The sequence below is a fragment of the Ictalurus furcatus genome, chromosome 2 (assembly GCF_023375685.1).
Source record: "Ictalurus furcatus strain D&B chromosome 2, Billie_1.0, whole genome shotgun sequence".
Lineage (NCBI taxonomy): Eukaryota > Metazoa > Chordata > Actinopteri > Siluriformes > Ictaluridae > Ictalurus > Ictalurus furcatus.
Genome location: NC_071256.1, coordinates 11539849 through 11560669, shown reverse-complemented (window position 1 = coordinate 11560669; position 20821 = coordinate 11539849). Strand labels below are relative to the sequence as shown.

General features: G+C 39.3%; 1 protein-coding gene across 5 annotated transcripts; it reads left to right on the top strand.

Annotated features, from left to right (window-relative positions):
* The first annotated feature begins 3382 nt into the window (after nucleotides 1-3382).
* Nucleotides 3383-20793, top strand: znf512 (zinc finger protein 512). Of its 5 annotated transcripts, XM_053647877.1 has the most exons (17): nucleotides 3386-3908; nucleotides 4879-4939; nucleotides 5260-5389; nucleotides 5596-5692; nucleotides 6004-6062; nucleotides 6174-6223; nucleotides 6496-6674; nucleotides 10957-11079; nucleotides 11325-11449; nucleotides 11553-11639; nucleotides 12092-12190; nucleotides 12376-12543; nucleotides 14177-14362; nucleotides 16008-16109; nucleotides 16207-16269; nucleotides 17174-17272; nucleotides 17464-20793. In XM_053647877.1, the coding sequence occupies exons 4-17, from the start codon at nucleotides 5629-5631 to the stop codon at nucleotides 17836-17838; spliced, it is 1779 nt and encodes a 592-aa protein (XP_053503852.1). In that variant the 5' UTR covers nucleotides 3386-3908; nucleotides 4879-4939; nucleotides 5260-5389; nucleotides 5596-5628; the 3' UTR covers nucleotides 17839-20793. The 5 variants fall into 5 exon arrangements, with proteins under 5 accessions (XP_053503869.1, XP_053503872.1, XP_053503861.1 ...); XM_053647894.1 differs by lacking the exon at nucleotides 5260-5389 and having other exon boundaries at nucleotides 3383-3908; nucleotides 17415-17587; XM_053647897.1 differs by lacking the exon at nucleotides 5260-5389 and having other exon boundaries at nucleotides 3383-3908; nucleotides 17412-17499.
* The last annotated feature ends 28 nt before the right edge of the window (nucleotides 20794-20821 follow it).

Sequence of the window (20821 nt, the reverse complement as noted above, 5' to 3'; positions counted from 1 at the left end):
CAAAACCATATATTTAGACCCATTTGAACAAAATATACGTAAAACACCATGCTCTGTTATGGAGTTTACATGTTGGTGTGTTATCTGTCGGTTTCAGACCCAGTTATCTTATAAAATACCCGTTCATGTCAGTGTCAATACAGTGACAGAAGGTGAAGCAACCACTTCAAACATCCATGCATTAGAGCTGGGATGGGGACGTGGGGGCAGGTAAGTTAGGTTTTGACTACAACAATATAGTTTTTATACAATTACATTCTTAAATTAAATTGTATGATCTTATACATCATGAGTTTATGAGCTGAGCAGGTGAACTTTTGTTTCTAAGTTTAACCACCTGAAATGTTTTACAGTGTATGTGCATGTGGTATATCGGCCAGCCGTGGTCCTTCTGTGGTCCCTTTCAGACCAGGTAGAATTTTGAATATTGAAAAGTCAATATGGTGCACATTTCTTTCTTTTTTGTTTTAGAATCATATAATATCATATCATATATTATATCATACAAACATTTCATACTGTTTACTGGGACAAAGCCAGGACAGGATTTCTATAAAACACTGTCTTACAGTCTCCTCTGAAAGTATTGGAACAGCAAGGCCAATTCTACTCTTTTTGCTATACACTGAAGAAATCTGAGTTTGACATCAACACATGAATATGAGACGACAGCACAGAACTTCAGCTTTCATTTCCTTATGTTTACATATGTGTAAAACAACTTAGAACATGGCAGTTTTGTATCAAACCACCAATATTTTAGGTGAACAAAAGTATAGGAACAGAAGTCTTGAAGTAAATAAAAGTAAATAACACTTAATATTTGGTTGCATATCCCTTGATTGCAATAAATGAATTAAGCCTACGACTCACTGACATCACCAAACTGTTGCATTCTTCTTTTGTGATGATTTTTGTACTGCAGTTTCTTTCGGTTGTTTGCTTCAGGGGGTTTCTCCCTTCAGTCTCCTCTTCAGGTTTGCTCCTCTCTGCTCATTTGGGTTAAGGTTTGGTGTTTGACTTGGCTAGTCTAAAACCTTCCACCTGATGAAGTCCTTTCTTGAGTTGGCAGTGTGTTTTGGATCATCGTCTTGCTGCATGATAAAGTTCCTCCAAATTAGTTTGGAGTCAGACTTGGCCGTTGTCTTATGCTGAAGCAAGACCTCGCTTCATTTTTACTCTGTCTGTACACTACACGTGATGTCGCCGACTTTTGCACGAGTTGGCTACTTTCTTCCTGAATCATTTCCACAGATACATACTTTTGAGGCCCATCAAGCTAAATATAACTGTCATTGATTAGCTACAGTACCTGAGGCATGTAAATGAGGAAAATAACCTGCCCTCATTTCCCCACTCTCTCTCTCTCTCTCTCTCTCACTCTCTCTCACTCACACACACACACACACATACACACACACACACACAAGGGCGGACTTTACCATTAGGAAAAGGTTGGCAATTGCCTTGGGTCCCGAGATACCAAGGACCCCCAAAACGCTGCATAAACATATGGTTAACAAAGTTTTATTTTTAATTTTCGCTAATGAATTATGTTTTTCAAAAAATCCATACGTTAAAATGCCATCAGAATCAGAATTAATATAGGCTTAATATTGTTGTGTTTATACTCACACTCTCACAAGCAGAAAGCAATGTGTGCTTCAGTGCTGCCAACGTGCAGACTTTGTCACTAGATCTTGTGACTTTTTAGACCCCTTTAGTGTCTTTAATTTTTTTTTTTTTTTTAAAGAGCTCAGCAACAAATCTAGCGACTTTCTGAGCACAGGTTAGTGACTTTCTTGAAATTGATACGGCTCTCCATCTCACATCACAGCTGCTGATATACGAGTTGAGAGATCATCTTCACTCGACTCACCATCAGGACATAACGCCTGTCTATGTTGTACTTGTGACCATTCACTGATCACCACTGTTTCCCAATGGCCAATCACTGATCACCACTGTTTCTCAACGACCAATCACTGACCACCACCGTTTCCCAATGACCAATCACTGATCACCACTGTTTCCCAACTACCTATCAGGGATCACCACTGTTTCCCAACTACCAATCAGGGATCACCACTGTTTCCCAATGACCAATCACTGATCACCACTGTATCGCAATGACCAATCACTGATCCCCACTGTTCCGGGGTTCGAGTCCCGCCGGGGCCATGTGTGTGTGGAGTTTGCATGTTCTCCCCGTGCTGAGGGGGTTTCCTCCGGGTACTCCGGTTTCCTCCCCGAGTCCAAAGACATGCATGGTAGGCTGATTGGCATGTCTAAAGTGTCCGTAGTGTATGAATGGGTGTGTGAGTGTGTATGTGAGTGTGCCCTACGATGGACTGGCACCCTGTCCAGGGTGTACCCCGCCTAGTGCCCGATGCTCCCTGGGATAGGCTCCAGGTTCCCCATGACCCTGAAAAGGAGTAAGCGGTAGAAGATGGATGGATGGATGGATAGATGATCACCACTGTTTCTCAACGACCAATCACTGACCACCACTGTATCCCAATGGCCAATCACTGATCACCACTGTTCCCAATGACCAATTACTGATTACCACTGTTTCCCAACTACCAATCAGGGATCACCACTGTTTCCCAATGGCCAATCACTGATTACCACTGTTTCTCAACGACCAATCACTGACCACCACTGTTTCCCAATGACCAATCACTGATCACCACTGTTTCCCAACTACCACTCAGGGATCACCACTGTTTCAGATTGACCAATCACTGATCACCACTGTTTCCCAACGACCAATTACTGATCACCACTGTTTCCCAACTACCAATGAGGGATCAGCACAGTTTCCCAATGGCCAATCACTGATCACCACTGATTCCCAACGACCAATCATTGATCACCACTGTTTCCAAACAACCAATCACAATTTAGCTTGTGGTGCCATGACCATGTCTATTTTGATAAAACTCTTCTATTCCATTTTGTTATATTCTAATTGAAAAAGCTTTTTTCTTCATGTGTGCCCTACATTTTAATTAAAAATGTAAAGGATCATAATGAAGAAATCAATATGTAAATTAGTCAGGGACATCATCTAGCAACTTTTTGAGTGTGGTTTAGCTACTATTCTCTGAAATAAGGTGTGTGTGTGTGTGTATTACTCTTAAATGCTGTGCCCTGTGTTGTACAACTGTAGCTTGTTTTACACACTTGGTCAGTTTTACACACTTGATCACCACAAACGAACACTGGGTGTCTCGTGCGTCACTCTCAGTCCCCAATACTCTTTCTTTGGTCCGCATTTTAATGCATAGTGTTCCCTTGGTTTTGACTTCTCTATGCAGCAGATATCTAGGAGGCTGGTTGCTCACTAGCATCCATTGCTGGAGGTGCAGTCAACAGGCGCTGAGCAGTCAGGCTGGGTGGGTGGAGCTAAACACGATACTGAGCCCAGTGTTGCTGTGATGTGATGACACTCGACCAACGCGCCAGTATTTTTTTGTGAAAACCCTTTTCTTTTTGTCGGTATGCTCTGAGGCAATCACGACCGCAACAACTGCATGCCGTGTTGACAGGTATGAAGGCAGACATATGAAAAGGAGCCGACGGTGTTTGGTAGTGGCTCGCGACGAATCGAGGGCGTTTGATCTTGCCTAGAGGGCGGTGACGTCACAGCCACACTGTATCGCTGTGTTTCAGTTCACGTGAAGTAGTCTATGTTTACGTGTGTTTTCACGCGGTCCCTGTGATTCGTGTGTCGTGTATTTGCAGCACGGAAGCGAGCTTAGCTAGGCTACTGGAAGGAGAGAGAGAGCTAATAATAATAATATTTTTTTTAAAACAACAACAACAACAACAACAATCAAACAAAAAACAAAACAATGTGATGGTGGTTCCTCGGTGTGAGATAGATCCGAGCATTTTTTCGGGTAAGTACGAATCCTTCAGGAATGGAATTTGTACTCGTAATAAGTCTTTCCCTAACACTGCTGGAAAATCAGATGGACTGTAGTATAGTACAGAAAGCTCCATAATTATTGGTACCATTAGTAAAAAAAAAAAAAAAAAAGGGTGGGTGGGGGGTATGGGGTAAAAACACCATTACCCTGCTGAAAAAAACCAATAGAAACCATCACAGAAATTCCAATGGTTTCCACTACAGATGCCATTACAAACCACCAGCTAACTATTAAAAACCATTATTGGTCCTTAATGGTGTCCACTAGACATAACATGCCACCAACAGAAGGCAACCAGTAGTTACATTTTCTGTTAAAACCAATGCGATTCCCATTATAAAGATTACAAACAGTACAAATGAGGGTTTCTATTGGTGATTTTTTTCAGCAGGATAGCTTAATCTCACACCGCATTGCCAGTATCCTTCTCCTGTGATGCATGACTAGATTGTAGATTTGATTTAGACCACTCCTCACTACAGACTCGGTCTAGGTCCTCAAGGGTCCCAGATCCTCATCCCACATGGTTTCAGTGGTGATAGTGGTGTCAGGCGACTGATATGACCACATGAAAAGCTTGATTCTCTTGTAATGCTGTGAGTCTTCCGTTCTACCACATCCCAAAGGTGCTCTGTTGGGTTAAGATCTGGTGACTGGGGAGGCCACTTGACTTCATGGAACCAGTTTAAGATGATTTTGCGACATCGTGTGTTATCATGCTGGATGTAGCTGTTATATGTTATAGAGTCAGCAACAATACTCAGATATTCTGTAGCATTCAAATAATGCTCAATTGGTCTTAAGGGACCAATGTGTGCCAGAAAACATTCCCCACACTATTACACCAACAACAATCAGAACTGCAGCCACAAATGCAGGTTGGGTCCATGGATTCATGCTGTTGACACCAAATTCTGTCCCTACCATCTGTGTGTTGCAGCGGGAATCAAGATTCATCAAAACAGGCAAAGTTTTTTCCAGTCCTCATCTGTCCAGTTTGGGTGAGTCTGTGTTTATTGAAATTTTTTATTTTTTTTTGTCTCTGATACAAACAACCATGCAACAGTTAAAGTCACTGAGAAAATATTTTCCCCATATTGATGTTTGATTAGCATTAACTGAACCTCTTGACCTGTATCTGCATGATTTTATGCATTGCAGATTGAGTAAGTGCATGAATGAATGAATCAAGGGTGGCGATTATTCTGGAGCTGATTGTAAAACCAGTGTCTGCTAATCCTTGTGTTGCTAATGACACAGGGTGATTAGAAAGGAAATTAATATCGAGAATTTAACATTAACTCTATTTCACCATCTTCAGGAAACAGCTAAAGACCCACCTCTTCCATGAACACCTAACCAACCCATAAAAAAACCCAAAAACCTTACTTTGGCACTTACACCTCTACTCTACGCACTCTGCTTCTTCTGGAACTCAATTAATTGATCTTGTATGGTAGCACTACTTGATTTGTTCTCTGCTTGATATATCACTTTGCTTGTATTTTCTCATTTGTAAGTCACTTTGGATAAAAACGTCTGCTAAATGAATGAATAAATGTAATATAAATGTATTTAACTCCTGAATGTAACAAACATTGTGCTGCGTGCCATGCAAAGTGTACAGTAACTTACATTTTCACTCTGTTCATCCCAGTGTTGAATGTGAAGCAAGCACACCCAGGGGAACATGTCTATCATATATGTGTCCAACAAGAGGAAAATCTCAAGGCCTGAAAAAAAGCCTCAGACAGGTAGCTAAACGTGACCTTTTTTAATAACGTGGATTCATTTTTAACTTTCATACACTATAAGGCCAGAGGTTTTTGGACACCTGACCATCAACCTGACCATTCCAACTTTGTGGAAACATTTTGGGGAAGACTGACATGTAGGTCTGATGGTCTGGTGTCCACATACTTTTGGCCATATAATGTACTTCTGACTGTGTGCCATAAACCTGGAGATTTTCTGGAGTTTAAGAAACCCATTTTCTCAGTCTCTTGAAAATATTATTTGGCAAGGAGACAACTTCATATAAAAGTATTGCTTTATTAATATTTAGCAGGAGACCCAAAAATTCTGGATAAAGTGGTTGCAGTATGTGGCAGTGTTCCATCTATGGTAAGCTCATTCCTCCTCGCTTAAGTGATATAATGTACATGCTTGTCTGCGATATCAGTATTGTGATGATAATTAACACTGAGTGCATAATCCTAATTTCTTGTATCTCAGAATGATGAAGCAAGTCCCCAAAAGATAAAAAGAACTTATGGCAGGAAAAAGTGAGTGAACATACTTGATCATTTCAAAACCTCTAACAAATGAATAGCATGAGAGTAACTTACCTAATTTACACTGACCTGAAAACAATTCTGAAGACATATCAAGGAGATAAAAGCATTTTCAGTTCTTTTTGGTAAGTTCCCACATTGTTTAAATTTCCTTTTAGACTAAATAAAGCCAGGCCTAAGATCCCTAAAACTGTTTGTAATGATCTAGTTTGGTCATACATCATCATCAAGGCTTTACTTTACCTTGTGATATACCGTTCTAGATATCATGATCTGCAGCCGGTGTCCAGGGTTCCTAAAGAAGATGGATCTTCGTGCACTTCAGTGGTCCATGCTAACTCATTGAATGGCTCTAAAGCGCAACCCTTTGCTTATGGTCCTGCCACTGCATGCAGGACAAAGGACAAAGTTGGCTCTGGTTTGGAGCTTATGAGAGAGAGAGGTGAGCATGAGATTTCAACCAACAGCAGAGCAGATGACATACGTGATGTGTCATTTAGTATCAGACCTCTGGTAAGAACTGCAGTTATTGTTATGACCCAGTTCTGTCTGTAGACATGCTTTAAACACAAACATACACACAACTTGATGTTTTTTTTTAATTCCTGGAAGAGTGTTTATTTACTTTTGTGCTCTAGAGAGTGAATGAAAGAGAATGAGGGATGTGTGGAAGTGTTACACGATATCTGTGATGTTCTGTCATTCTGCGTGCCTGTGTGTCAGATTCTCTGTGTACAACCCCAATTCCAAAAAAGTTGGGACGCTGTGTAAAATGTCAATAAAAACAGAATGCAATGATTTGCAAATCTCATAAAGCCATATGTTATTCACAATAGAACATAGAAAACATATCACGTGTTTAAACTGAGGAAATGCACCATTTTAAGGAAAAAAATATGTAATTTTGAATTTGATGGCCGCAACACGTCTTAAGTAAAGTTTGGATGGAGCAAAAAAGTAAGTGTTACTAAAAAGAAACAGCTGGAGGGACATTTTGCAACTAATTAGGTTAATTGGCAACAGGTCAGTAACATGATTGGGTATAAAAAGAGTATCTTAGAGAGGCGGAGTCTCTCAGAAGTAAAGATGGGATGGAATCTGGATGGAAGCATATGTTGCTCTAAAACCTGTATATACCTTTCAGCATTGATGCCTTTCCAGATGTTCAAGCTGCCCATTCCATAGGCACTAATGCACCCCATACCATCAGAGATGCAGGCTTTTGAACTGGGCGCTGATAAAAAGCCGGATGGTCCCTCTCCTCTTTAGTCCTCTTTAGTTTAGAGGACACGGCGTCCATGGTTTCTAAAAAAAATTCAAATTTCGATTCACCTGACCACAGAACAGTTTTCCACTTTGCCTCAGTCCATTTTAAATGAGCTTTGGCCCAGAGAAGACAGTGGCATTTCTGGATCATGTTCACATATGGCTTCTTCTTTGCTTTAACCAGCATTTGTGGATGGCATGGCGAACTGTGTTCACAGACAGTGAGCTCTGGAGGTGTTTCTGAGCCTATGTAGTGATTTCCTTTACATAATCATGTGTGAAAATCAGGGGCAGGCAATACTGATTTTCACCCTTGTCCTTTGCACACAGAGATTTCTCCAGATTCATGGAAACATTTGATGGTATGATGAGATCTTCATAGTCTGAAATTGTTCCACAAATTGTAGACGCAGTTTTTCACAGATTGGTGAACCTCTGCCCATCTTTACTTCTGAGAGACTCTGTCTCTCCAAGATACTCTTTTTTTTTTATATCCAATTGTGTTAATGACCTGTTGCTAATTAACCTCCAGCTGTTTCTTTTTAGTAGCACTCACTTTTCCAGCCTTTTGTTGCCCCGTCACAACTTTTTTGAGGTGTGTTGCAGCCATCAAATTCAAAATTGCCTTATTCTTTTCTTAAAATGGTACATTTACTCAGTTTAAACATTTGATATGTTTTCTATGTTCTATTGTGAGTAGCATATGGGTTTATGAGATTTGCAAATCATTGCATTCCGTTTTTATTTACATGTTACACACCGTCCCAACTTTTTTGGAATTGGGGTTGTAGAAGGCAGGCTGCTTTGTAGTACTGGGCTGGAGAGCCATTACCTTTTTGCCTTTCCTGTTCCGAGTATCCTGTTCAAGGTGCCATGAATTGCACACACACAAAAGTATTCGTGAGCATGGAGCAGTGAAACTAGCTTGCAGAGAAACTAAGAGCAATTCAGTTCTATGAGCACTGTCATGTCAAGTACTAAAATCACGTATTTGTACTATGTGTCGGTGCATCCTTATCTGTTATAATTGCCAATATATCATTTGCACGTTTTTTCACCACTGACTCCGTGTGCTGCTGGAAGGTTGTGAGTGGGCTGAATATGGTGGCACAGTGTTCTGGCACTTACACTGGAGATGATCCCATGTGGTTGCCTTCTTGGGAGTGTTAAAGGCACTCAAAGTCATGGACCAGTAGCCCCCTTGCGGTGGGACATGGAGATACAGTAGTGGCATTGGTCTTTCAGGTACATCAATGTAAAGCTTACAGCATGCTTGTTCATGGTCCATGTGGCTCTCCGGATATCATAGAGAAGTAAGCAAAGATCCATGGCCACTCTGTCTGCCTTGTTTGACCAGGTCATCTACAGGAGCTAGCTCATCTCTTTTCTCAAGGGATTACCTGGCATTTAGTTCACTAATGGAATTGGGCAGCCACGAAGGGGGAAGTAATTCCCATCTAGGCAAGAACTTCATCCTTTAACTTTTAGTAACTGATTGCACCAATTGGCAATCTTCTGTTACACACATCTGCAGTGCAATTAAACATATTGAAATAGGTATCTGTATCATCACCAGCAGTCATCTTGGTGAGGATGTCAATTCCACTGGGACTACTCGCCACAGTTCATGGGTTTCATCCTGCCGAGAGTTAATTAGTGCCTTTTTTAAAAAAAATTATTTCAGACATATGGTCAGCTTCTGGGTGGCTGTCTATTTTGCACAGAATGCTATGGTCTGTTGCTCTGGCTTCTACATACTTGGCAAACTAAGCGAGAGAAACATGGAGGGGGGGGGGGGGTCTATTAATTCCACAGTTTATCCCTAATGTTGTAAGGTGTTCCTGTTGACCATGTTCTCCACCAGTGTGTATCACTCAGATGTTCATTTAAGTCAATGTTAACTGCAGGTTGAATGATATGTGTATGGTGGTGAAGTCTCTGGTCCATTGGGCATGGCATAACCCCAAGAGAAAGGTTTGTTTGATAATGTTCTCTGAGGATATCCTTAATAGAAGAGATATGTGTTGCGACTATGGTTTTCAAGATACTAGACTTTTAGTATTACAATGTTCGATACTAGTACAAAACTATGGTATATTCAAGACAGAAACGTATAGCGTAGTTGTTGTCTTTTTCACTCTCAATAAAAAAGGGTACTAAAGTGTACAGGAGAGCCATCAGAGTTTTCCTCTTTGGTGCTGCCTCGTTGAGGCAAGCAGGTACACGGCAGTCATACTCAGATGTGGACCAAAATAACTGGTCCAAGAGCATCTGAGCGAGGTGGTCTTGGTAGGATTGCAGTGAGAAAGCGATTTGATCCTGAATCGATATATCAAACATGGTGTATTTTGAGTTGCTGGTGAGATTTCTCTGTAGATGTGACCAACAAATAAAAAGAGAAAATAGAATAAGAGATACACAAAATGTTTTAGACTATAATTATCTAGAAATATATTGAGCACGGCTGTGTTTTCCGTGCTCTGGTCATTTTATGATTTCTATGCACGCTTGCAAACTACTATGCAAACCATAGAAAAACTTCAATCTTTAATCATGCTTGTTTATGTGAAAAATTAAAGATATTAATCTAAGAGTAATAATGTTTATAACCTGTTAAAAAGTGATGAGGAAGAATAACGAGTCACTCTCCAATATTGTACTCTGCTACAATGCAGAATTTCATGAGTAGTGTTAGAAAAGCTAGGCTAACATATCGGGACTATCCTGTTAAACATTTTCATCACCTTATACTGGGCAGTTATCTAACCTATCGGCTATGAAGCTCTTGATGAAGGTCAGGATGTTTGTCAGCAGGACTTTACCCTGGTCATCTGTAAGGTAGATAAAATATTCCCATACATCACTACTTGAGAAGCTGGGGAGTGAAAGGAAACAATTTTGTCGCATTATATGTGTGTGGTTTGCATCACTGCACACTCTTGGTTAGCAGCATGTGCACTGTGATTCGCTCAGGGAAAACGGCGTCACCATGTTGAAATAAAAGAACTGAAAGTGTTCAAAACTACTAAAGGTTTGTGCATTATGCAAAACTAATTGTGTCTAGAGTAAATCCTACTTTAATTAAATCATCTCCTTGATTTTTTTTTTTGTTCCATTACAAAATGTCAGCTGTTTTATGTAATCATCTACTCGGTTTACTGGGTTTTGTCATGCCTTTATTTCTATAATTTTCCATTTCTACATTATTTATTGAGAACATAAACAAAGAAGTTATTTCCCCCAAGACTCCCAAGAGTTCAGCTATTCCAGTCTAAATCCACAGAAGGTCCAAAACACACTATCATATCCAGATCCAGATATAATTTGAGATGAAAAAGAAGAAGTAAATGGAGGAAGTAGGTCATAAATATATTAAGGAGGTGAAACAGACAGCTATTTATTCATTGTTTTGTGAAATATTCCTTGTTTGATTGATGGATCACATGTCCTCCCCACAGTTCCCGTCATAGTTCCTGTAGCACAGTATACTCAGAGGAATCCCTCAGCTAACAGTGCTAAAGGTAGAACTCCGAGGTCTGAATTTTACTGCATGAAGAAGGAGACACCCAGTTATCCTCCAGGTAAACAAAAACAAACAAAACAAAACATGTACCTTTCCAGTTGGCATGATATTTGTGTATGATAATGTGCTTAATGTGATCTGGCCAGTGGTCACTACTTAATTCTAGTGATTACCTGCAACACTTCTAATTTTGGACAAAGTATTCCCTTAAACATGACAAGGATTTCGACATTGTAGTATACATACAGTACATATGTTTATTTAATTACTTCACAAAATTACTTCATTTTTGTATTTTGGCAGGAAGTCAAGAGGAGACTTGGCAGCTGCAGATTCTAGCAAAGGGCCGAGTAACATGCCCCAAGTGTAAACGTGTAGGGAGGAAAACAGTGGAGGGCCTGAAAAAGCACATGGTAACCTGCAAACTGGTAAATGCACCCATTAGAGCTTACTAGGATCTTTGAATTGGACGTACTGTATGCTTTGTTGTAGTCAAGGTTGCCCTGCCACTAATTTGATACTTTAATTTAGCATGTATTTAAATGCACACATTGTGGGAAACAACTAAAGACTTCAACTGGGATGAAATACCACCTCATGGCTGACCACAATAAACTGGTATGTTTTTTCGATATATAGTCAGGTACATAAATATTTGAACCCCCACAAAGTTATTGTTATTGTAGCTTTGTTCCACTGTGTATTAGAGTAAAATAAATAAATAATGAATATCATTGATAATTTGAGGGTATCAACATCCAAATCGGGAAAAACAGTGTAGGAATTGCAGCACTTACATATGTGGTATGTGAACTGGGGGCCTGGAGGAAACCCGGGTGCATGCAAACTCCATGCATACAGGGGAAAGGCGGGATTCGAACCCCCGACCCCAGAGGCACGAGGCAGGTGTCCTAACCACTAAGCCGAACAGTCCATTTGTTAACTATAAGTTCAAATCTTCTAGATCATGTTTATGGTAGTAAATAGTGTAATGATAAGGATGATGATAGTGGTTGAAATAAAATTATATGTATTTTGTAAATGTGGTGTTTGTGGTGTTTGTGCTTTAGCCCACCCCAGATGATGGACGTGGACTAGATGACCACGCAGTGAAAGAAAAATTGAGAAAAGTTCTAAAAAGGTTGGGAAAATTAAAATGCTCAAAAGAGGTAAGTATGCATGAGGCACAGGTATGTATGCATTTTATTAGGAGAGTATGAATAAGCGGAATGATAAATAGCACTGTTATGCCATTATACTAATTGGATTTCATTGCATTTCCAAAAAAAAAGCTTTCATATCTTAAAGGTTAAGCCCAGCATCACTGTTTTTACCCTTCTTGCTTTTTTTTCAGGGGTGTACTGGCAGTTTCACCAGTATAATGGGCTACGTTTATCACATGAAAAAATGTGGTAAGGCGGAGTCAGAGCTGGAAAAGCTCCTAATGAACTGCAAGCACTGTGGGAAGCCGTATCGTTCCAGAGCAGGACTGGAGTACCATCTAAAATCTGAGCATGGTCCGGTGAGCTCCTCCTGTAGTCCATACGGAGAGAGGATTTACTGAGTGAATGTATTTTTGGTAAATTGGGGCAGGTCATATGCATATAACAAGGAGCTCATTATGATGTCTCTGATTCATTATGTCATACAGCAGGTTTATGAATTATTTATTGCAACAACTGATCAACAAAGTTGATCAAAATAATAGGCAATGATTTTTAATTCTTGATTTGGGCAGTGGTGGCTTAGCGGTTAAGGCTCTGGGTTACTGATCGGAAGGTCAGGGGTTCAAGCCCCAGCACTGCCAAGCTGCCACTGTTGTGCCCTTGAGCAAGGCCCTTAACCCTCTCTGCTCCAGGGGTGCTGTATCATGGCTGACCCTGTGCTCTGACCCCAGCTTCCTGACAGGCAGGGGTATGCGAAGAAAACAATTTCACTGTGCTCTACTGTATATGTGACCAATAAAGACTCATTATCATTATTAGATTGAGATTAGGACTGGTATGAAGCATGTTGTGGCGCACGCTAGCGTCATTCATTTAGACTGAAGACACATTTGATGGAAATAGTAGTGCATGTTAAATCAGAGAAAACAGTACACCCAATGTCCTCTAAAGTATGGAAACTTTAGATTACTTACGTAACCCCGGTTCTCTGATAACAGGTGTGAGGTATCTCACTATGGGACCCGCCTCGGATGTGACCGATCCTGGAAGCACCATGTCTGTCAGCTGGCAGATCAATCACGGCCGTGATAAGGGAGTCCTACCTCCCTAATATAAAACGCTGCTGAAGGTCCCTTCCTTATTCTCAGCATATCTCTTCTCTGTGCAACTACAAGGAGGGAAGTGTGGTGAGATACCTCACTCCTGTTATCAGAGAACCGGGATTACATAAGTAACCTAAAGTTCTCTTTCAATCATCCGCTAAAAGTCGGTACTTTGTACGGCAACTTGATGGATTGAAAATGAACATGGCCTTGCGAGACAAATTGTTTCATTTTCTTACTATACACAGTATAGATTTTAAAAATATCTTGTTTACCATGTCATCAATTCGCCCGCCTGCTTTGGGTTCATGATGAAGTTAATACCAAAACAAAGTTGCAAACTAAGAGTAAACCACAAAAGGTTGAAGCTGATTTCACACACTGTATATGATTCACTTCATGCACGCACAGCAAGGAAAATGAATTTAGCGTCAGAGTGTTTCAGGTAGTGAGTCATTTAAATATAGCAGATATTTATTCTACCTTTACTTTGAATTTGCAAAAACAATGTGAGGTACAAAACTTTACAACACTTTAACATATTGTTATTTTAGATCCCATTCATCACTAGAAAATTTAAGATTATCTGAAAAATGTCTGTAATGTTGAATTGCAGTTAGTGACCTGTTATTTAATTAAGCCTAGTTAAGAGTTCTGTATTAGTATTAGTTTATTTAAAAGCTACAAATACATATTTAAACAAAATATCAATAGATTAATAAACTATCAAAACCATCATTAGTTGCATCCCTGTTTCTTTGGTGCAGTCAAATCTGTGCTCGGTTCTACACAGTGAATGTCAATAAGGGCCACTGTGTCTCTAAAAAAAAAAAACATGATCTGATTGGAGCACTAAAGGCACATGATGGCATTTTTTCCCCTACAGGAACCCCAACAGGCGGAAGCAAACGGCCAAATGGAACCCAGCATGGAGTGTGAATCCAGTGGCAGGGCCAAACGCACATCAGCCCAGGTTGCCATTTTCCATCTGCGTGAGATTGCCAATCAGGAGCTGTTCAAGGAGTGGCCCAAGAGGAAGGTGCAGCGAGACTTGGTCCCCGATGACCGGAAGGTAGACGGATGTTACACTGTGAATATTATATCCCATGGAACCATGTCACTGCTGCATGGAAATCAGAATTTACATACTGACTTGGCTACTTTACAGCATTCCAAGTGTTTGAGTGTGAGCAGTAGCATGTGCCTCCTCCACTTAAAGTGCCATGCTCAAGGGTGCTTTTGTTTGTCAGGGAACCTCCAAGTAGATGGGAGAGAAATGGAAGATATAACCACTGTTTGAGTCAGATATCTTACTGAAAATGTTGGCTATAATAAATGTGGTTAAACTGAGTAACTATAATAAACAATAGATATATTATCGATATAACAAATACAAATACATTATTTGGATTGAACAGATAATGTGTCTTAAATGAATACTAATGCAGATACAATCTTGTAAGACAAAACAAAAAGTAAATCAGATAAAATATTATTAGATGGCTATTGTTGTCAACTGTAAGTAACAGTTTGTTGATTTGGGAAAGCCTTTGTACTTATGAAACATGGTTATCTTGTCACATTAGACCGAAGATAGAAATCCTGTCAGAAATTTAAACAGAATTTCTGGTTCAGAAATTGAATAAAGTTATTTAATTAAATAAATTCCAAATAAACAAAAAATTGTAATGATGGCATAATTTGTGAAAGAAAAATGACTTTTTAAAGTGTGATCGGGTTCATATGAAATAAAAAAAAAAAACCCAACAGAATAGACCACGCCCTCTTCTGGTTTAAGTGAGAATATAACTGACCTGAACATTTTAAGCATTAAAGAGATTCACTTACAAATCAGTCCGGTCTACACCTATAATCTTCTCAGCCTCATGAATCAGTACCCGGAGGAAACCCCCGAAGTACAGGGTGAACATGCAGACTTCACACTCACAGGACAGAGGCGGGAATTGAACCCCCAATCCCAGAGGTGCGTGGTAAACATGCTAACCACTAAGCCACCATGCCTCCTCTAAATGCAACAACAGTATAGAATTGTGAATTCTGCCTAATCTCTCTGAGGCTGAGCGATATCACACTGCAGAAGCTTGTATAACATAAAACTAGTGTTAATATATTATTTGTCATGTCCGATTTTGAGAATCAGGAACTGTCTCTGCTGTGTTCTTGGTCTCAGGCTGACATGTTAACACACCAAACAGATATTTTTATGTTGTGTTATGTGTTTTCATTCGGGGGTTCGATTCCCATCATGGCCCTGTGTGTGCGGAGTTTGCATGTCCTCCTCGTGCTGCGGGGGTTTCCTCCGGGTACTCCGGTTTCCTCCCCCAGTCCAAAGACATGCATGGTAGGCTGGTTGGCATGTCCAAAGTGTCCATAGTGTATGAATGGGTGTGTGAATGTGTATGTGAGTGTGCCCTGCGATGGATTGGGACCCTGTCCAGGGTGTACCCCGCCTTGTGCCCGATGCTTCCTGGGATAGGCTCCAGGTACCCCCGTAACCCTGAAGAAGGATAAGCGGTATAGAAGATAGATGGATGGATGGATGTGGTTTCGTGTAAAGTTAGAGTTGTCACACAATTTTCACATCATTTAGTTGTATGCTGAAGCACAGCCCTGAAGCCATTATGTTTCATCTCATTGTACACATGGATACAAATGGCTGACGATAAAATTGTTTTGACTTGTATATCTGATGGTAGCTACGTTATTCCCGTCCCGGATTGCCCGCCTTCAGCCAGGAGGTCTTGCGAAAGTGGAAGAATGAGGTGAAACTGAACAGAAAAATGCAGTGTCCCAACAAGGTTTGAACATTACAGTATTTTTCTGGGTTCCGAATTTTTTTGTTTATTTGAATCATTTTCTTCTAACCATGTTTATTTGTTTTCTGTACTTCTGTAGGGTTGTGGTTGCTACTACACAAGTGTGTCAGGTCTAAAGGCTCATTTGGGACTCTGCACCCTGGTAAGAAATCACTACTCTTTCTTCACTGTGGATTCATGCTTTAAATAATCTCCTTGCGATTTTAGTCCTCCCTTTTTGCATTCAGTGGATGTTAAAGGCCTGGGGTCAAATTATGAGAAATGCGTTTTGTTTGTTTGTTTGATTGTTTGTTTGTTTAAATGCATGTATGTTAATTCTAATTCATAAAGCATTTCAGCACCTAAACCTGTGAAAAGCTACAAATAGTCCAAAGTATTCCTAAGTCACTCAGATCGAATCACAAACAATCATAAATGACTAATGCTGCTAACGGCACATGCAAGTTCAAATATATATTGTATTTGCTGTCAACATGTTGTGAAAGCGTATTGTAATGATTGTAGGAATATTTTAATGATTGTACAGGTATGCAGTCAGTTCAGCTATTAAGTATAGATTGCACAAAGTTTGCACAATTCTCTGCTGCTTGGTTACAGGGCTTTTAATAATTAAATCATAATTAATTAATAATCAACTTATTGTACGACATGACCTCGATTGTTTTTGCTGCCCTCGATATCGCCCGTTGTGTTTAAATGCGTGTTTGTTTACGTAAGAACCAACATTTTAGCCATTCGCGCTGCTTCTGTCCTCTCATCTGCTCTAGGTGTGAATATATCTGCTCTCTAACTGTGAATATTCGGCGAATTTAAAATAAAATCGTACATTTGAATGGAAAAACTGTGCAATTAAAAGTTTATTGCTCTTTGAAAGGGTGTACTTGCATGATTATGCTGTTATATTATCATTAAATCAGGGGCATAAAATGGTCTTAAAATGCCAATAATATTGTTTATTGCAATTATTTCTGGGACAATATATTGTCCGAGAGTAGTTATCGTGACCAGTCTAGCCCCAGGTTGAATGTAATTTTTTTTCTCTGCAGGGCAACTTTCAGGCTGGGAAATACACATGTCTGATATGTAAGAAAGAGTTCAACTCCGAGAGCGGTGTGAAATACCACATCAACTCTGTTCATTCCCAGGTAAAAGAGCACATTTCCGCTGGAGAATATAATGAGTTTTGTATTTATACAGTATTTCCATAAATCTTGTGCAACTATTTACAAAGATGAACATATTTTGAAATCATTTTTATAACTGTGTGGTCCATCAATTGCTAAGTAGTCACCAGAACCTGAAATGAGGGTTACCTGAAAGCTTGTCTTGTGGCCAGGATTGGTTTGTGGTCACCTCTAAGGCCAAGAGTTTCACCTCCAACAAAAAGCTCGAGCCAAAGAAGCTTTGCACGCCAAACCCAGCTCTCCGTTTCCCCAAGGGAACTTGCACCTGGCAGGATACACAGACTCCAGCAGATGCTACAACCAGTGAGTCCGTACGCCCAGAAACTCCAGAGAGGAAAATACAAGATGAAAAAAGGAGCAGAAAGTACAAACTGAGAGCGCAGGAGAAAGACTGCAGTGATAGCCAGAGCAGTAGCAGTGGAAGCGAGAGTTCCAGCAGTGAGTCAGAAGCAGAGGAACCAGGGAATGATGCCTGGAAACTAAACAAGCCACAACCTCAGCCTGAGAAAGATAAGAGTGACCAGTAAACCATTCCTCTAATACATGATGCTTTTAATTTCCCTTTTCAAGCATTTGACTTTTTAAATATAATGTGGATTTTAGGTGATTTCATATGTTACACCGAGTTTTGACTCGTGGCAGTCAAAGGTGCATTTACAACATTTATAGTTTAGCCATAGCTTTTATGATTTTGACCCAAAAATCAATCTACAATATTATAGACATCTGAAAACTGTGCATTTCTGCTTTTTACCTAAAGCAGCAGCCAGACCCAATGGGAATAAAATTCACTTGGTGGAAAAGCCAAGATAACTTCATCTAAGTGAACTTGTGAATTTGTGAACTGCTGTAGAAAACAAGAAGGTAGTACTGTGGTGTCTTTGGTTGGTAAAGAAAAGAATTGTTCATAATTATTTTAACTGTAGTTTACAGGATGTTTAAGCTTTATAGCGCCTACAGCTAGAGGAAAACTATGATGAACGTGTGAAAGTACTTTAAATTGTTGTCTACATGTGTATGTACATGGAGTTATTCAATAATAAAAGTTTTCAGAGAAAGGTTATACTTAAACATCCTCCTTTTCAGCTAAGATGTTCTGAACCTGCTGCTAGCATGCGCTCTCCCTGACTGTCTCGGCTCTGTTGTGTCAGTTTTACATAAATTCCCTAAGCCGACAGTTGAAGGCATTTACATGCAAAGGTATTAAAAATGGTGGTATGTGTTGGACCCGTTTAAAAGAAAACAATGCAGCAGAATTTTTCAGGGTTTTCACAAATCAATAGTATATTTTTCTCACTTCGTAGCAGTTCATTTTGTTTCTTCGTCTCCTGCACCAATTCTCCAGATGGAGATCGAACGCAGAGCTTTTTTTTTTAGTTCCCTTCTGTTGTACGAACCACTTCTGTTTCAAGCTGTATTGTGTGTAAACTGCTGCATGTATTGTTGTCCATGTGCATACTGGAGTGCTTGTGACTAGCAGTTTTGTATCAGTGATGTTTCATGCTGTATTAGCTTCGATATATGCTGTTATGACATCTACAAGTTGTTCTTGTGTGCATCGTTGAGAGGGCTGGGAAACAGTGGACTGAACAGAGATTGAAGAACAACAGAGTACTATATTGTAGTAGACTATATCAATATTATAAGGGTTACTAGGTTTCATTCAGATTTTTAATACTGGATATGATTATGACTATGACGATTATGTGTCCAAAAAAACTTTGTGTCCTGGATCTAATTTTTAATACATGACTTTTTTTTTTAAGTTAGACTGTAATGTCTGCATAAACTTTGTTAAAGTACTTTATTAACCAAACCCTAATAAATGAAATAAAAGTTGTACATATGTGTATAGAGGGGATTCATTTAACTTTAGAAGACTTGAATGGTTTATTTCAAAGTTCTGTAATTGTAAACGTGAAATGTCGATGAGAGAATGCACCAAGAGTATACTTAGGCCACCTGGATATTTTATTAGAAAAAGGAACCCTGTGCATTCACCAACTTTGATATGGTGTCGGTGTAATGAAAATATGGAGCATGCAGGGCTCCAGATGGTGACTAAAATGGTCGCCAATGCGCCTAACTTTTTAATTTTGTGACCCATGTTTTTTCTGCCAGTCGCCAGTGGCCACCGTTACCCACAAACAAAATTTAAAAACAAATTAAATAGAAATGACCATACGTCTAGAAATGAACATCCATCATGCTATAGTCTAGTTTGTCATTAGTGTTATACAGACACAGAAATCTGACCTACACACTGATACTGAGAGCTAAAAAGCTGAAGGTTTTTGTTTGAATGTGATTTCATAGCAGTAACTCCTTCTGAAAGTTATTGAGACGGGCTAAAATTAATGTATTGTATATACATTATACATAAAATAAATAAATAAATAAATAAATAGCACTTACACCTCTACTCTGCACTTTGCTTCTTCTGGAATTCAATTAATAGATCTTGTATGGTAGCACTACTTGTATTGTTCTCTGCTTGATATATCGCTTTGCTTGTATCTTTCTCATTTGTAAGTTACTTTGGATAAAAGCGTCTGCTAAGTGAATAAATGTAAATGTAAATATAACTACAGAGAGAGATGAGTTAGAGAGTTCACACTGGATAATGGTGCATGAAAGAGATTATAATAGAATAGAACTAAGTGATCTAATGAATTTGTTTCTTGCAGCATTAACACCGAAAGAGCCTGAAGAGGGTTTTTTTTTCTTTCTTCAAGGCAGCAGAAACAGGAGAGAAACAAGCCAGTACAGGATAAAATCAGACTTCTTGAGAACAGCTACAGAAAGTTTAGAGCTAATAATATAGGATCAAATACAGAGATCATTACAGAAAACAACAATGCATTTTTAATCATCTCAACAATCTTACTTTACATTTTTTCCCTCACATCCTCCTCTAAATGAAGAGATCCGGGTTGGTCAGGTGAGTAAAGTGTTATAAAATATTATTTCACGAATCTCTTACTGATGGTAACAGCATTAAAAAAGAGTATTCAATTATGTTACAATTAGGCCAGTGCCCGGTGACAGGTTACCATGAGAGTTACCATGGTTACAGCCCCAGTGATGGTAAAAACTTGACTATTACGGGTAAAAAATGACATTTGATTGTTCTAGAAACACAGCTGTTGAACTGTTTGTTAGTAATTCGCTATTATTATTGGTGTCATTATTATTGGTGTCATTATTATGGTTATTATTATTATTGCTATGAGTGTAAACACTTTGTGGAAATTTTAACAAAATAAATAATAAAGCAAATAAATGTAAGAATAAATGATGACCTTCACCCCTGTTGAATTCATCTGCAAACTTTGTCTTAAATTCCATTTAAAGTGGCACAGAAAAGGTTTAACACGTATTCAGTTTAACTTGAGGATCTGCGCAGACTCCCTACAACAATAACATCATTCATTCACAGAAAAACATTTTTTTCTTAAAATCTATGTGGCAAAATGAATGGCACCCCAAAAGAAAATATAAACAAAACAA

What these genes read in the sequence shown, in the direction of transcription:
- znf512 (XM_053647869.1), top strand. Translation starts at nt 5,629, where the DNA reads ATGTCTATCATATATGTGTCCAACAAGAGGAAAATCTCAAGGCCTGAA. An exon ending in TGAAAAAAAGCCTCAGACAG is followed by an intron (nt 5,693 to 6,003) that starts GTAGCTAAACGT and finishes ATTAATATTTAG; the next exon opens with CAGGAGACCCAAAAATTCTG. An exon ending in TCAACTCTGTTCATTCCCAG is followed by an intron (nt 17,273 to 17,463) that starts GTAAAAGAGCAC and finishes TCTTGTGGCCAG; the next exon opens with GATTGGTTTGTGGTCACCTC.